This window comes from Mustela nigripes, chromosome 4, assembly GCF_022355385.1.
Source record: "Mustela nigripes isolate SB6536 chromosome 4, MUSNIG.SB6536, whole genome shotgun sequence".
Lineage (NCBI taxonomy): Eukaryota > Metazoa > Chordata > Mammalia > Carnivora > Mustelidae > Mustela > Mustela nigripes.
Window position 1 is genome coordinate 22,142,805 of NC_081560.1, and position 16,753 is coordinate 22,159,557.

At 39.9% G+C, this 16,753-nt stretch overlaps 1 protein-coding gene across 2 annotated transcripts in view; it reads left to right on the top strand.

The window, feature by feature from the left end:
- The window catches only part of UBE2H (ubiquitin conjugating enzyme E2 H), a 102,969-nt gene that overhangs the window by 71,219 nt on the left and 14,997 nt on the right, over positions 1-16,753 (top strand). Inside the window, exons 4-5 of one of the 2 annotated variants that reach the window (XM_059396409.1) lie at positions 5,530-5,569; positions 6,929-6,981. The exons of the other annotated variant lie outside the window; for it this stretch is intronic. Of the exons in view, the coding sequence (XP_059252392.1) occupies positions 5,530-5,569; positions 6,929-6,981 (93 nt within the window). The remainder of the gene's footprint in view (positions 1-5,529; positions 5,570-6,928; positions 6,982-16,753) is intronic. 2 annotated transcript variants of the gene reach the window in all.

Consider the following 16,753-nt stretch of genomic DNA (forward strand, 5'->3'; position numbering starts at 1 on the left):
CAGAAACAGGCTAAAATAAAAACCAGTTTTCAGCATGACTCGATGTTGATGTCATTTACTTTCTCTGCCTATTAGCCTGTGGGTCAAAAAATTCGTTATTCCAGAACAGTTGAGATTGGAGTATAACAAGCAAAAGCATGGCATATTTTTCTGTTTTAATAGTCTGTTCTTTTACTTTTTAAGATACGTAGTCTTTTTGGTGGTTTTTTTTTTTTTTTTTTAACCTCAACTAAGTACGATTTGGATTCCTCCTCCAGAGTTATAAATGACCTGATTCCCTTCTGCTGAAAGACCGAGGGTGAGGTGGTGAGCTGTTTCGCTAAACCTTTATTCCTAACATCCTCCCTTTTACAAGTGCCTGAAGTCATGCCAGAGAATAATTGTCTAAAAGATTTGAAGGCGTTCTGAATTGTATCTGGTCAAATCACTGAAATATATATATGATTAGAAAATGTCTGGTGAATAAAATCTTAAATCATGTAGATTAAAAATGACTTGCTACTTCCACTTACCGTGTTTTCATAAAAGCAGTTTTCAAAATATGTTTTCTTAAAATATCTTCAAAATAGTTCCTGGTTGAATGGAAACAAGTGTTGGGAAAATTCTCTTACTGCAGACGTATTCATTAGTGTGGTGATAGCATTGCCAAAAGGAAGGAAAACGTGCCAGGGCAAACACGCTCAGTCCTGAGAATGTTCCTTCTCTGAATTCTGAATTCCTAGCCTGTTCTTTCTCTGTCTCCTCCCCTTCTCGTCCAGAAGTGCCATTGTTGCCATTGTTATCTAGAATGTGAGTGGCTTTGCCAGAAACGCTCTCCACAGCTTGTCTGAGAGCAAAGGTAAAGGAGATACACTCCTGTTTATTTGCTTTGGGTGTTTTTCTAACAGTTGAAAAAGCCTGGTATAGGAAGAGATCATTGTGGTCTGGAGATTGTTTTTTGGGTAGAATCGGTCTGGCTGAATTTGTTCCTCCAAGGCAAGGTTATAAACTCTGTTTCTACCTACTTTGGAGTAGTCCATGGATTTTGTATCTCTTTGTGGTATTTTAGCATGTTGTTAGCCTTGTATTACATGCTCCAGAATATTTCTGTACCTAAAAATGTGCCTTGCAGAATTCATTTCCTTTATGGACTTAACTATTGACATTTTCTCTAAACTCCTCTGTTGCCAGAGCTCTGGCCATTGTTACTAAATCCTAGATTGTTAAGAGTTGATAGTCCCTTTATTAACGGAATGAAGAGTGGAGATTTTGGAGATCATACAGTCTGGCTATGTCATGTGAAAACCTAGACCCACAGAAGTGAAGTGATCTAGCCAGGGCCTGCAGTTAATAGCAGGGTTGGGACCAGAACTCAAGTCCCTGTGAATCCTTTCCTATTTCCCATCTGAGTTTGCCCTCTGTCTCAGAGCGCAGATGATGTTTTATACTTAGCAGGGGCACTGGGGATTAGGCTCCAACCCATTTATTACTAAGAGTATGTTTACTAAGTCCTTTTTGGCACTATTATGTATTCTTGGATTCAGCCAAGCCAGAATCTTGACTTAATTGAAAACAGTGTGGAAACTCTATTGATTCCAAATGTAATCTCCAGACCTTGTACCAGGAGGGAGGCACCTTAATCTTTCAGAGACTGTTTTGGTAAACATTTAAAGCTCTTTTGACCCTAGCTGTTTTATTAACACCTTTGGGGTTCCCTGCGCCATCAGATTGTTTAAACTTCATTTTTACTGTGGGAGAGACAGCCCACTCCATTTTGCTCGAGACCTTTGTTCTGTCCCCAGCACTAAGGTGCTGTGACCTGATTGAGCTGTTTCCTTATTCACCTGTTTTGTTTTGTTTTGTTTTTTTAGAGATAAGACTTCTGTTAGAAACAAAAATTTTAAAAAGGGATTTATTTATCACTGTTTTAGCTAAGTCTCTGGCTTCCCACCTCAGAATGATTTAAAATCCGTACCCTTAAAAGGGCCCACAAATGCTCATCACATCTCTGACCTCGCTTCTTGGCTTCTCCTTACTCACTGCTTCAGCCTCACCAGTCTCTCTGCTGGTCTTCAGACACAGCAAGCAAAGTCCTGATGCATTTTGCGCTTGGCTGTTAGTGTTGTATAGATGCTCTTCCCCTAGATACTGAATGATTCCTCCCTTACCTCCTTCAAATTGACACCTCCTCCCTGACCACCCCATTTACAACTGCAGCCCCCACCCCAGCATTCCTGTCTGGCACCTTCTAGCAGAGTACTTCTGTTCATAAAGAGCTCTCCAGGGGCTTCTTGGATTGTAGCACTTGGGGGGGTTGCTTTCCTAGGTGTTACTCATGAACCATGTAGCAGAGGCAGGATTGAGTCTCTTGAATTAAACCATCTAGTGGCTAAACACCAGTGTTTCCCACTCATCTGGAAGTTTCTCGACAGTTGTAATAGCAGTAGATTCCCATTTGTAACTGATCTGGAGGATCACATGCCTTATAACCTGAAGATCTTTTTTGATTTGGGGGGGGGTAATGAATTTACTTAAACAAGAACGTGTAAGATCTGAGATCAAATAAAATAGTTGATTTTCCTTAAAATGGTTCAGCATTAGATAACCTATGTATAATTGGGTCTGCTTTAGTATGTTTGCTACTGCTTGTAATTTTTTTTTTAACTTGAAAGGGGTTTTTTTTCCCCCAACTATTAAAATGACACAATATAGAAATTTTGGAAAGTCTGGAGAGTAATACTAATGAGGGAGTCTCTCTAAGTTTACTATTATTCACACTTGGTTGTTTCCTTCTAGCTTTTTTGACGTTGCTGTGATCCTACTTTGGGTATGGGATTGGGGAGCGGGGTGGTGATGTGATTTGAAAACTATAATGGAGACAGTATTCCCACCATGAAGAATTAACCACTGTTAAGTTGTATATGTTTGCTTCTAGTGTCCCACCTATGTGCACACTTAAAAAAAAAAAAAAAGAGCAGATAATATACAAGCCCATTACCTCTTTTTAAAAGAAATAGTGTTGTAGATAGATTCATCTTTAATCACCATTCCCATTCTGTTCCCTGTTCCCACATGATCTTGACCCTGCGCCCTCACTGAAATAGTTGATTACTTTGGTAAGTTCGTTTTATGTTGGTCCATACAGTTTTCTGTACTTTTGTTATCATAGAGATAGGTAGCCTTGCCTTGTTGGAGTGTATCTAAATGGTATCATGCTACAAATACTATTCTGCAACTTTTTTTTTTCCTCCCCTCAGCTATGGTTCTATCCAAATTGATACTTAGCTAGTTCATTACCATAGGACTCCCAGCATATGGATGTACTACAGTCTGTCCAGTCCCTTTGATAGGATTGCATTTGGTTCTTGGCATTTAAAATAATGCTGGGACAAATACCCTCATGGTTCTTCATGGATACATTTATTAGTGTTTTTCCAAGCTCATATAGAATTATTATCCTCTTAACATTAAGACATGAACATTTATATTGGCTTAGTTTAATCTCTTCAATAAACACGTACTTAAATCTAGACTTGGAAGCAACTTATTTCCTTAATGAAAAATTAATACGAAATAGTAATTGGATATAAGTCATTTCTTTTTACATCGGAGTAATCTAAACATTGCATGGGCTCTCGAGAGAATTAGAGAAAACAAGCTATTTCAACATGAAAGAGTAAAAAACAAAATTTAGAAGCATAGTTAGTATTGGAGTGACTAGAGCAAGCAAAGACTGAAATACATAACCAGGATTTTGTGTATCTGTTTCCTGAGTCTAGAGAAGTTCTTTTCTGAGATGACCTTTGTTGAAACTCGTCCTTGAGGACCCTCCTCCAATGCCCCTTCTCAGTACTCCCTGGTACCTTCCTCTTTCCCTCTCATACCCTCAACTCTTGTCAGTTCTTTGTGCGCTCTGTCCTTACTGACTTGTGTCCCGTCCAGCCCCTGTGGTGACCTCCTGGGCAAAGTATGCTGCCTGGCTACCTTGATGCCCTGAACCAGCACAGTGCTAGACAAACAGGTGTTAACCAAGTATATTTTGAATGAAAGAAAAAGAAATGGGAGGTGGGGTGGGGGGAGGGGTGAAAGAGGGTGGGATTGGGAGGGACATAGTGACTCGCTGTAGTAGGGAACTTCAATTTATTGGAAGTGTGAAATGGCATAAAGAAGTCTCGAGATGAGGATGATAAAATGACAGCTTTGACAGTGGACCTCTTCTTTAGCATATTGTCATTTGCATATATATAAACTGATTAAATCACTGATTTTTTTTTAAGGTATTTTTTTTCAGAGATTTTATTTATTTATTAGAGATCACAAGCAGGCAGAGAGAGAAGGAAGCATGCTCCCCACAGAGGAGAGAGCCCAATGTGGGGCTCAGTCCCAGGACCCTGGGATCATGACCTGAGACAAAGGCAGAGACTTTAACCCACTGACCCACCCAGGCACCCCAAATCACTGATTCTTTTTTCTTTTTTTTTTAAGATTTTATTTATTTATTTGACAGAGATCACAAGTAGGCAGAGAGGCAGGCAGAGAGAGAGGAGGAAGCAGGCTTCCTGCTGAGCAGAGAGCCCGCTGCAGGGCGAAGGCAGAGGCTTTAACTCATTGAGCCACCCAGGCGCCCCCAAATCACTGATTCTTAATTAGAGAAAAAATAAGTTTCTCCTTGGAACTTAAATGTCAATATATTTGTTAAAGTCTAGTAGATAGTAGAGCATGTGACCCTTGATCTCAGGGTTGTGAGTTCAAGTACTGCATTGGGTGTGGAGATTACTTAAAAATAAAATCTTTTTAAAAAATTACAAATACATAATTTGTTAAATTCTCTCCTTGTTTTTCTAGAATAAACCAAAAATTTGAATCCCTGACAGATACAGCCATCTGACAGATTTTTTTTTTTTTTTAAACTCCTTGCCTCATTTCTTGGTTGCCCCAATTTTAATCAAAAAACTGGGTTTCCTGGAATGAGTAGACTAAAGTTAAAGGAAATATTTTGGTCACCATTCTTATGAAATCCTTGGTGGTTTGGAAGCGGTGCTTCTTTAGTGTTTCAGCAGCTTCATTCATGTTCCGCACACAGTGTAGCCCAGCAGTATACCAGTAACTGAGCAGCAGAAGGAGAAGTTCAAATGCAGAACCTCTAAATTTAGAGATTGAACAATAAAACCTTTGGGAGGGAAGTCAGAGTAGCTTTCTTAACTTTCTGATAAAAGGAATCAGCACCAGTTACAACCTATTTAGGACTATGTGTTTTCTTGGCAGGTACCCTTCATAGCTCAGAAAAGTCTCTCAATGATTATTCTGTATATAAGAAGCTGCATTGCTCTCAAAGTTTGCTCATTTTTTTAAATAGAACTCTGATGTGCTTTAAGTAATTGACACTATCAGGAGAATATTTTGTCTTATCAGTAACCAAGCATATAAAAGTAATCAGTATGGGTATCATCAACTTTTTCCAATACTGAAATTGTTTCCAGTACTGAAATACTTTAAAACGAATTGTTCTCTGGACACTTTTTTGCTGCTAATTAACATCTCTTTTTACAGGATTCATGAATAAAATTTTCCATCCCAACATTGATGAAGCGTAAGTAACTGTTTAAAAATGTTTAAATCTTAGCAGCAACTGCTCTTTTTAGCGTTCATCTCTCTCTCTCCATTATTAAAAATTATCTTTTTCTCAATTATCTTTTTGGATTTTTATCAGCGGAGAGGACTGTGTGGCCACTTACACTATTGGAGTCCAGGGTTCTGATACTTGAAACCACTTAGTGCACGTCCTGCTGTTGGGCTGCTTAGTTTTTCCATTGTCGTGCATGGGCCCTTCATTCCCTGTGAGACCTAGCTAGCATTTGCCCTGCTCCACGGCTCTGTTCTCTTCGTGTGGACACAATTCACAGATCAGTTTTCTGTATACAAATGTACTGTTTCCAGCCCCTAAGTGTTTCTGGGTTCTTGAGAGTAAAGCAAACGTGCATGGCTATAGTTTCATTTCAGTTAATGACTCTTACATACCTTTCTTTCCTTCTAATATTTTATTAGTGACGCTTTAAAATGTGCCTCCTGTTGTGTAATTCTGATGCTGTTGGCAGTACATGATTTTTTTGTTCCACAGTTTTTCCTCGTCACAGCACTAAATTCTGCTGTTACACACATAACACAGGAGGTATTCTGAGCTCTGAGCGGGTCATGCACATACATCATGCCCCGTTGTCCGCACATATTCTGTGTCCGTCACCAGGGCATGATCCACAAGGATGCTTTGTTAGTCACCATGGCACAGTCAGATGCAGGAATTGAATACAGCCCCGTACTACTAAATCTACTGCCACATTCAGCCCCACGTATTTTTTTGGCACTACCTGCCCCCGCCCCCGGGTCAGTGAAGGATCATCAGCCCAGGACCATGTATTGCATTTACTTGTCATGTTTCTTTAAACTACTTAATCTGGAATAGTTCCTCAGCTTTTTTAAAGTTGATGTTTTAAAAGAATATAGATCAGTTATTTTAAAGACTGCCCCCCAGTTTGGGGTTGTGTGGGGTTTCCTCCTCATTAGAGCCAGAGGATGCACGTTAGTCCTGAAGTGCCACGTCCTGGGCAGGTGCACAGGGTTATCTGCTTCACCCTCTGCCGGGTCCTCCCTGCGAATCCTCAGCACCTGCTTAAGGTGTTGTCTGGTTTCTCCATTGTGCAGTTGCGGGTTTTCCCTTTCAGTCTGTAAGGAAACACTTAAGATTTCGTATATATTCTGCTCCTCATCATACTTTCCCTAATTGGGATTCTTTCTTTTTCTTTCTTTCTTTTTTTTTTTTTTTTTTTTGTCTTGTGTTGTTTTTTGATGATCTATTAAAGGTACTTTTCTTGATAAGTAAAATTAGTTGCCAGTTACATGTGACTAGCTTTCTGATTTTTTAAAAAAATGCCATTCTTTCCATCTGTTTCAGGTCAGGAACTGTGTGTCTAGATGTAATTAATCAAACTTGGACAGCTCTCTATGGTGAGTTTGGCCATGGAATATTTTTTAGAGATGTTGAGACACTGCCTAAAAAATGTTGTTTGGCATTTCTTCTCTGGTTTAGGATGTTTTGTTGGGAATGGGAAGGGATGATGAGGGCCTGGATGGGAAAGTTTTATGAGTGAAAAAAAATTTTCTCTGAAGTACGAACTTCGATTTAGCAGTGGAAGTTTAAAATAATCTTGTGGGATTCTGCACTTAAGGTGTAGTGATGTACGAATGCAGACTACAAATACACACATGTAAACATTGTGTGTGTGTCTGTGTGTGTGTGTGTGTGCAGAAGCATACTGTCTACCTGTTCACTTGTAATACCTTTGAATTTTAGAAAAACTCCTATGAATATCCCTGTGAAGTGAGATGGTATATTAAGAAGTTTGGGAGTCTTCTGTTTTGAAGCTCAAAATCTCTTTATGAAACAAAGAATAATTTAACCTTGCCTCAATCCTAAAATCAACATCTCTTCTTACAATGAATCATGATACATCGCGATACAATGCTAAGTATCACAGAAAGATACAAGGAGAATCATGCCTTCTCTCCCTGAGTTTGTAACTTGGAGAGTTAAGAATGTTTTGAAATATACTTAATTAGGGGTACAACAAACGGATCTGTATACCCCCACATGTCCAAGTTCTCAGGTGTCACAGACTCTTCGCTCTCATGCCCCTCTCCATGAGGCTTCCCCTGATGCTCCAGCTGCAGGCAATCTCTGCACATTCCTGCATTTTACATCCCTTTTTTCGTGGCCCACTTTTGCTTTGTACCTGTGTGTGTTGTTCATGCCTTTTTGTGCCACTAGATGATTTCCTGCCACATGGGTCACTGGGGCGCATGTGTGATTGGTCAGTATGTCCCAGCACTTCCTTATACAGCACCTTGTACCCATGTGTGGTGAAAGAATGGGAGATGCAGGGGCGCCTGGGTGGCTCAGTGGGTTGGGCCACTGCCTTTGGCTCAGGTCATGATCTTAGGGTCCTGGGATTGAGTTCCGCATTAGGCTCTCTGCTCAGCGGGGACCCTGCTTCCCTCTCTCTCTCTCTCTCTCTCTGCCTGCCTCTCTGTCTACTTGTGATCTCTCTCTGTCAAATAAATAAATAAAATCTTTAAAAAAAAAAAAAAAAAAGAATGGGAGGTGCACATAATGAACAGCTGTCCAGAGGTCCAAGGAGATCAATGTAGGCAGGGCTTAACCAGAGGTGACCTTTCTTACCGAACAGTGGGGAGACATCTTACTCCAGCCGTAATCTGCAAGCTACCTTGCCAGACATGCCTGTAACTAGGTGCATCAGACTCATGGCAGAAGGTTGGTCACCGGCAGCACACGGCTAATCCTTTTTTTTTTCTTTATTTTGCTTTTTTCTCCTGTTCTCCCATTCAAAAATTATTTCCTCTGCCTGGAGTTGTCATCCCTAGTCTTTGTATGGCTGGGCTCCTTCTTTTCTCCCCTCAGACATCTCTCAGAGAAGCCTTCTTGCCTAGATACTGCATGTAAAACAGCATTTCTCCATAGCATAGCACTCTGTTTTAAAAATCTGTCTTTAAAACCAGCATTTATTGTTTGTCTTACTAGATTGTAAGCTCCACAAGAGCAGGGACTGTGTGTGTGTGTATATGTGTACACACTGGTATACAAGTGCCTAAACAGTGCATGGTGTACATAAGGGTTCAGATATTTGTTGAGCTAGTGACTGGATTAATCATGCCTCATATTGTTAAACATGAGAATTTTAGGGATACGACAGCTTATAAGGAGATGAGGCAACAAGAAAGAACATACACTTTGAGGTTAGTTAAATGGGTTCCTTTTAAATTTGGGGGTTTTTTTGGTTTTGTTTTGTATTGTTTTTTGTAAAAATGTCTCATGGCAGGCTGCCTGGAATAGCTGATGTAATGATTTATTTTCTTAAACTGCATTCACATTTTAGAAATGTACATAACAATACTGTGAGCTGGTTCCAATTACAGTAAAATAAACTGGACTCAACTAATTCTTTTACTGTTGACCAGAAAAGCTTTGTGGAAGAGATTTGCTGATTCTCAAGTACTTCACATCTCAGAAACAGATTTTTTAAAATAACAGCTTATTGAATTATAGCTTACACACCTGAAACTCACTCATTTAAAGCATGTAATTTGATAGTTTTTAAGCAAACTCAGTTGTATACAAGCATTACCACATTTTCATCATAGATTTTCTTCACCTTAAAAAAAAATTCCCTTAGGGGCGCCTGGGTGGCTCAGGTCATGATCCCGGAATCCCGGGATCATGTCCCACATCGGGCTCCCAGCTCCATGGGGAGCCTGCTTTTTCCCTCTGACCTTCTCCCCTCTTGTGCTCTCTCTCTCAAATAAATAAAATTAAAAAAAAAAAAAAATCCCTTAGTTGTCACCCCCGAAACCCCCAACCCTAGGCAATGACTGATCTACTTTTTGTCCTTATAGATTTGCCTATTCTGGAATTTTTAATGGTGGAATATATAATATGTGGTCTCTTGTGCCTGGTTTTGTTTTTTTTTTTCCAGTTCACGTCATGTTTTCAAGATTGATCACATTGTAGTGTGAATCAGTATTTATACCTTGTATGATCAGATAATATTGCATTTTACAGCTATCACATTTTTATCCATTTGTCAGATGATGGACAGTTGGGTCGTTTCTACCTTCTGGCTTTTTTGAATAGTTTGTATGTGGACATAATGTTTTCATTTCTCTTGGATGTCTGCCTAGGGTCAGAATTGTTGGGTGACATGGTAACTCTGGTCAGCCATTTGAGGAACTGACAGACTATTTTCCAAAGTGGTTGTACCATTTTACTTTACTTCCATTGGCTGTATGAGGTTCAGAACAGAACTTGAAAGCAGAAGCCCAATATGACTTAAGATTTCATCACATTTGTAGAATGTTAGGAAAGCTTTCATTTGTGAAGCACTTAGTAACAAGGATTAAATCACATTGGTCGAAGTGAACTTCTGTTTCCCTATTACATGTGTATGAGTTACCATTCAGTGTTCCATAATACATAAACATGGACAAGACTAACATGTAGGTAAGTACAGGAACCCAAGAAGTATTATTAGAGTGTAGTCAAAAACACACTCAAGGGCCACCTGGGATCACTAACTCTTGACCCCAGGGTCTTGAGATCAAGCCCTATATTACTCAGCATGGGAGAACTGTTCTGACACTTTGTTCAGACCCAAACTACTACTCAAGAAAATTTTTGTTCATGGAAAGTTTTAGAACAGGTAATTATAATTGATATAAAAGTACACAGAAATGGTTGGTACAGATGACCTTGAAGTTTCTTTTAGACTTCCCTGATCCTGAGTTAGAATTTTTACTGCGAACTGCTAAAGCCTCTGGTATTGAAAGTTAATCTACAATTGGTGAATTTATTGGAGTCATTCAGTTTCCTGCTGTGATTCTTCAGAGAATCTTAATTCCGAGGACAAAAAAAAAATGAATTTAATATAAAACAACTAATAGGAGAAAGTTGGCATGTTAACACAAATACTCAACTGAAAACCAAAAGGCTTAGCCTGGCAACCAAAACTTGTTTCAACACCTCTACTATATAATATGGTAAGAAGCAGGGAATTACTTGTGAAATTTCCTGCAATTAACTTTGCCCCAAGGCATGTACTCCGCAATGGATGTACATAGTTTTCAGGTAGCAGCAATTCCCAGTTGAAACTTCAGATGTATACCTATCATAACCTGCTATTAATCAGTGTCCCTGTTTGTGGCAGCTTTAAGTCCTGTAGTCCCCCGACTCATTGCTTCTATTCTCATTTTGTTTTCTTTTGCCAATTGTCCATGTAGTTTGTTATTCAGAAGCTTAGAATTGGTATGATTGTGGTGTAATCACCCAGTAATTTTCAATTTTATATTATTTAGCCTTGCAAGAGAGCTAATTATAGTGGGTAATATGGTTAATTTTGTAAAGATGCTTGTCATCATATGAAATTATTAAATAAAAAGTTAATATTGTTACTGTTGTGACCTTAAAAGGAAAGCAGCAGATGCTACCCCAAAGTTGATTTATTTTCATTTCCTGTATGATAGCATCTTTTTCTTCCTTTTTTTTCGCATCCCTTCCCGCTCTTCCAGACAGCAAAGATAAAAGCTCTGGAAAACTTAAAATGCAGCCAAGGGGATCTGGATGTTGGTTTAGAAACAACTGTAATTTTAAAGCTTGATGGAAGGAAAGTTCATTAAGCCACAGGTAGCTTTTTAAGCGTCCCTACTATTTTCCAGTTTCCCTTTTTACTTCCAAATATATTTTATCCATAGTCGGCTTTTCTCCTTACACTCCTGGAAGCTCTCACACTTCCACTGCAGTACACCTTTCATTTCTCTCCCACCATTCTGGGCCATGCATCCTTCACCCCTGTAAATTGTGTTTCTCTCCTATTTAATTTTACTCATTTTTCAACTGACTTGGTAGATGACTTATTTTGTGGATGAAGTTGTGGACAAGTAAGGTCAAAAACAATTTTCTTATAAAATTGGGCAGTTTACAGTTTTATTCTTTCTCACCTTTAGGGTTGCTAGCCAATGGACTGGATACTCTTCTTACTTTGCTGGTGAGAAAAATCAACATTTGGGAAATTACTTCCCCTAGAGTCATCTGGGGAGTCAGTCACAGACAAAATGAAGTTGACTACAACAAAGGGAATGGTTCAGGGACTTTAAGATTAAAATTAGACGAGAAATAAAAATTTCTTTCACTAGGCATTTAGAAAATTTTAAACCATAAATTTATTTAATAGTACTATACTGTGGGCCAAGTGAATTTAAGCTTTCTCATGTTGGAAATATTTACTTGATTCCTCTTTTCAGTCAGGTAGCCTGTGAATCTTTCCAAACAATTAAAACTCTGGCTGAAGGTAACTGTGTCTTCATATAGTGTTTTATGTTGCACTAGGGATTGCTAACTGTGTTCCTAGCCATTTTAGTGCAGTTACACAGACAGGAGATACATGGGTTTGTCTACATGGGTGGTTGATTGGCCAACAACTTCCATCTGAGAACAGGCTGGAGAACTCAGTATTGAGCTGTGCATGTTGGAATCCTAAACATCATCCTGCCTTCGGAACAGCTGGATGTCCTTGCAGCTCTCCTAGACAGAGGCCAGGTGGAGCAGATTCTCCTCAGCACTATGGGGGAAATGTCAGCTGTAGGAAATAAAGGTAACTTGCTCAGTCTGGGATTTGATGGCCTCCACAGTACTTAGCTAGCTCCATAGTCTGCCAGCTCTGTTAGTTTGCTTGGAGATACTCAGATGTGGTGTTTGGCCTGAGAGTTTAATTAGCTGTACGCAGAAAAACAGGGTCGTCCTAGGTTAAACAGCTACATTCACGTTCACTGGTGGTCAACATGAGGCTCACGGAGCGGTCTGGGTTTCGTGATGGTGGTGTAGATGAGCCAGGCTGTGGCCTTGAAAGACAGCCACAGCGCTGTTCTACCTTCTTGGGGGCCGTAGTTCGAGGGCTCAGTTGTGAGGGTGTGCATTTGTTTTCTTGCCATTTGCTTTTGATCACTGTGTACAGGTGAAGTCTTTGCCATGTGTGGCCACTTACCTTGTAATTGTGTTAAGTATCTTTTTTGATGTTAAAGACAAACTAAATTATTGTCTAGTAAGTAAAAAACTTTAATAGGAGTTTTAGTATGACTGTAAGAGTACCAACTGGCTCATTGTACATTAACTGCCCTTATTTCTGAAAAGTTAATAACAAATCCCGTTACTGTGTTTCAGCTGGCAGTCTTCTGAGGTGAGCAGGGTCATACCAGGTCTGAATTAGGACAACGCCTTTAAAGAGCATCCGAGGGGGTGGGGGTGTGTGAGACCAACAAGACAGCAAAGGAAATGGCTTTGGGAAACAGGAGGCTGTGTTCTTTATTCTCATCTCTGTGCAGCAGTCATTTTGCTCTGCGGACCTCTACAGGTTACATGCTTCAGGGGAGGGAGCTGTAGTGGATGGGAGATGATTTAAGTCTTGTGGAGTGCTTGAAAATGTTCCCTGTTCTGTAACAACACCACCTCTGGTTGGTGGCCTGGTGATCTGGCCCTTAGCGGAACAGATCTGGTATTCCTCCAGGTTTTAGTGTACTATGTCTTTGACCTTGCCCTTTCCAACATACAACAAAAATGCCTGTGTTTACCTTGAAATTCTTAAAACTCTAGAGAGATTAAATCTTATCAATTATATTGCAAAAATTCTTTGTTTACTAATTCCTACTAATTGCACTACCCCCCCTTTTTTTTGGTGCAAGGAGGGAGGTGTGTTTCGTTTTTTTGCTTGCATTACCCTCTTCATAAGATCTACTCTGTCTTTAAAAGTTCCTCATGGAGGGTGCTTGGGTGTCTCAGCTGATTAAGCATTTGACTGTTGATCTTGGCTCAGGTCTTGATCTAAGGGTTGTGAGTTCAGGCCCCACATTGGGCTCCACAATGGGCACAGAGCCTCCTTATAAAAAATGAAAGATCCCCTTGGACTAACCTGAGAACACTTACAAATTTGATGAATTCAGACCTCATATATTTTATCCACACAGAAACACAGAAGACCCTCTCAGTTAAGTAATGGGATACATTCTTGAATTTATCTCCCAGCAGATTAGTGGCTTGATACATTATTCCATTAGCGGCATGTCAGCCTTCAGTAACTAAATATGGCGTGGCAAGCCTTGTGGCCAGCTGGTTCTGTGCCACAGGACCACAGGAAGTCTTTGTGGTGGTCTGCTTCTGCTCACCATGTGTGTGCCCTCAAAGCAGCTATAGGATTAGGCTATCCTCATTGAACAGTGTGTTCAAGTTAGTTCGTTTAGAGAATGTGATTTTTGTTTTCAAAGCCATTTCTTTTTGCAAGTCCACCTACCTATTTGTGGGCATTCCTCCTGACGAGCTGTTTTGAAGATTTCCTCAAGATGTCTCTCACCTTTTAGAGCCCCTGCTTACCAAGTCCTTCTTGGTCGCACGAAATGCCATTCTTCAGGTTGTTTTCTTTTTTTTTTTTTTTTTTTTAAAGATTTTATTTATTTACTTGAGAGAGAGACAGTGAGAGAGAGCATGAATGAGGAGAAGGTCAGAGAGAGAAGCAGACTCCCCATGGAGCTGGGAGTCCGATGCGGGACTCGATCCCGGGACTCCAGGATCATGACCTGAGCCGAAGGCAGTCGCCCAACCAACTGAGCCACCCAGGCGTCCCCCATTCTTCAGGTTGAAGAAATACAGGTTTCTGACTCCTTGTTTGTGACGGTAGAATTTCACTTTTTTTAGTGTTCACAGACTATAAACAGAAATTTTAAAAGCCATTATTAATATTCCACCTTCTTAGGAGCTAGTAAAAGAGTGGAAAAGTAAACATCTGTTAAATATATTTTAACAGATTTAACTGTTTAATTTGTTTAAATATATATATATTTTTATATATAATATATATATTATATAATTATTAATATGTGTATATTAATAATTTTATATTATATATTATATTATTGTATAATATATTTATATAAATATATATTTTATATATAAATATATATAAACAGATTTAACTGTTTAAATATATATATTAAATAACTAAAGGAAATCTGGAAATTTCATTTGCTGTTTCAGTCTTATAAAAATTTGACTACATATATATTCATATGGGTTTTTTGTACATCTAATAGGTAACTCCTCCCCCTCTCAAAAAGAAAAAAAGCTGAATGAATGAAGTGGAATTTTACAGTTCATTTTATTTTGAATACATATTATAAATTTATGACTTGCTTAGCATTTCATGACGGATTAATTAAGTTGCTTATAAGATGAGCAAAAGTCAGTGGAGTTTTGAAAGTTAAGCTGCCTATTTTTCTCAATGGATAACATGGTTAATTCTCAAGTGAACTCAACTATTTAGCTAGTAGCTTTAACCATAATGGCCCAAAGTCCATGGACAGAGATGATCTGTGTAAGTCCTAGAGAATCATTAGCTCTAGACCACAGGACTACAATTTGTGATTTTCCCTAATTATGAGTAGGACTTTTATTTTTTAAAAAGAATTTATTTATTTGAAGATTTTATTTACTTGACAGAGAGACCGAGAGGGAACACAAGCAAGGGGAGTGGGAAAGAGAGAAGCAGGCTTCTCGCAGAGCAGAGAACCTCAGGATCCCCGGGATTGTGACCCAAGCGGAAGGCAGGTGCTTAATGACTGAGTCACCCAAGCACCCCTGAGTAGGACTTTAATTTCCTTCCTCTCAGCCCTGCTCCCTGTTGAATTACGGAACACAGAATACCTTGAGTTGTGGCTGGCGCAGTGAATCTCGACTTGAGAAGCCAGGGGTTCTCTGTCAGACAGGAGGGGACCAGTGAACTATAAGTTTGTTTGGATAGCACGCTTCTGGAATATGAAGAGTTTTGAAGGAAAACAAGAGGAACTTGCTTTTGATGGGAAATGACCTGAGTGATTGTTTTAAGGAAGCTTCCTCTGATGACAGAGGCAAGAGTGTGGAGCCTGGAAGGCCAGACCCTGTCTGAGATGGAATGGTACATTGGGCCCTCTACATGCCAGGGAACACAGAAGAGGAACTAGAGGCATTTTGTTAGTCTGGAAAACCAGCTGAGTGATGGAATAAAGGAGAAAGCCTAATCAAAGTCTTTCCAGAGGTTGGGAGCCTGCTACAAGGGTGTTGGAGTCTACCTAGATATCAGGAGAAAAATGTGTCAAATTTGACAAGACCAGAAATAAAAAGGACCAGTTAGAAAGATTTGGTAGTTATCAGCATAGACTTCTGTAAAATTGTAAGATGATGAGCTTCCCAGAGTAAGAGTATATGAAATTCCTGCTTGCATTACCAACACCACAGAATACACACTGCTGTGCAAGTGTGTGTTCTTTGTTTGGCTTTTAAAGGCAGGAACCCAGGGCATTGGGGGATTTGGGGGAGTGGGATAGGTGGCCTCTAGCCATGACTACTGTGTGATGGTGGTGGTTTCTAAGTTACAGCATTTGGGGTGTTAAGTCTGCAAAACAGATGAATATTATTCAAGTTAAAGTCTCTGGGGGTGAATGCTGGCATGGTAATGACAGGTCCTGGTAGGGCGGGCCACGTCAAGCTCGGGGCATCCGTAGGCCTTTAATCTGAAAGGTGGCAGCATGTTCTACCAAAATTTTCACTCTAACACTCCCAGGAAATTGAGGAAGAAGAAATAATATGGTCAGTGGTTTATAAACAGCCCAGAATAAAACATGATTTGTGATTCATCCCCTCCCGTGTTTTTTCCTTTAAGCCATATACCATCTTTTTGTGAGTCACCTGGAGTAGGGTGGCTTTACTTTAAGAATTGGTGCATTTTTTTTTCCATTGTGACTCATTTTAATTAACATGTATTCTTTGAGGGATGCAGGTAGCTGAAATTCCTACTCTAAGAAAGTGGATTTTTGGGGCACCTGGGTGGCTCAGCGGGTTAAAGCCTCTGCCTTCAGCCCAGGTCATGATTCCAGGGTCCTGGGATCGAGCCCCGCATCGGGCTCTCTGCTCAGTGCAGAGCCTGCTTCTCTCTCTCTCTCTCTCTGCCTGCCTGTCTGCCTACTTGTGTTCTCTGTCAAATAAATAAATAAAATCTTTAAAAAAAAAAAAGTGGGGGGCGCCTGGGTGGCTCAGTGGGTTAAGCCGCTGCCTTCGGCTCAGGTCATGATCTCAGGGTCGTGGGATCGAGTCCCGCATCGGGCTCTCTGCTCAGCAGGGAGCCTGCTTCTA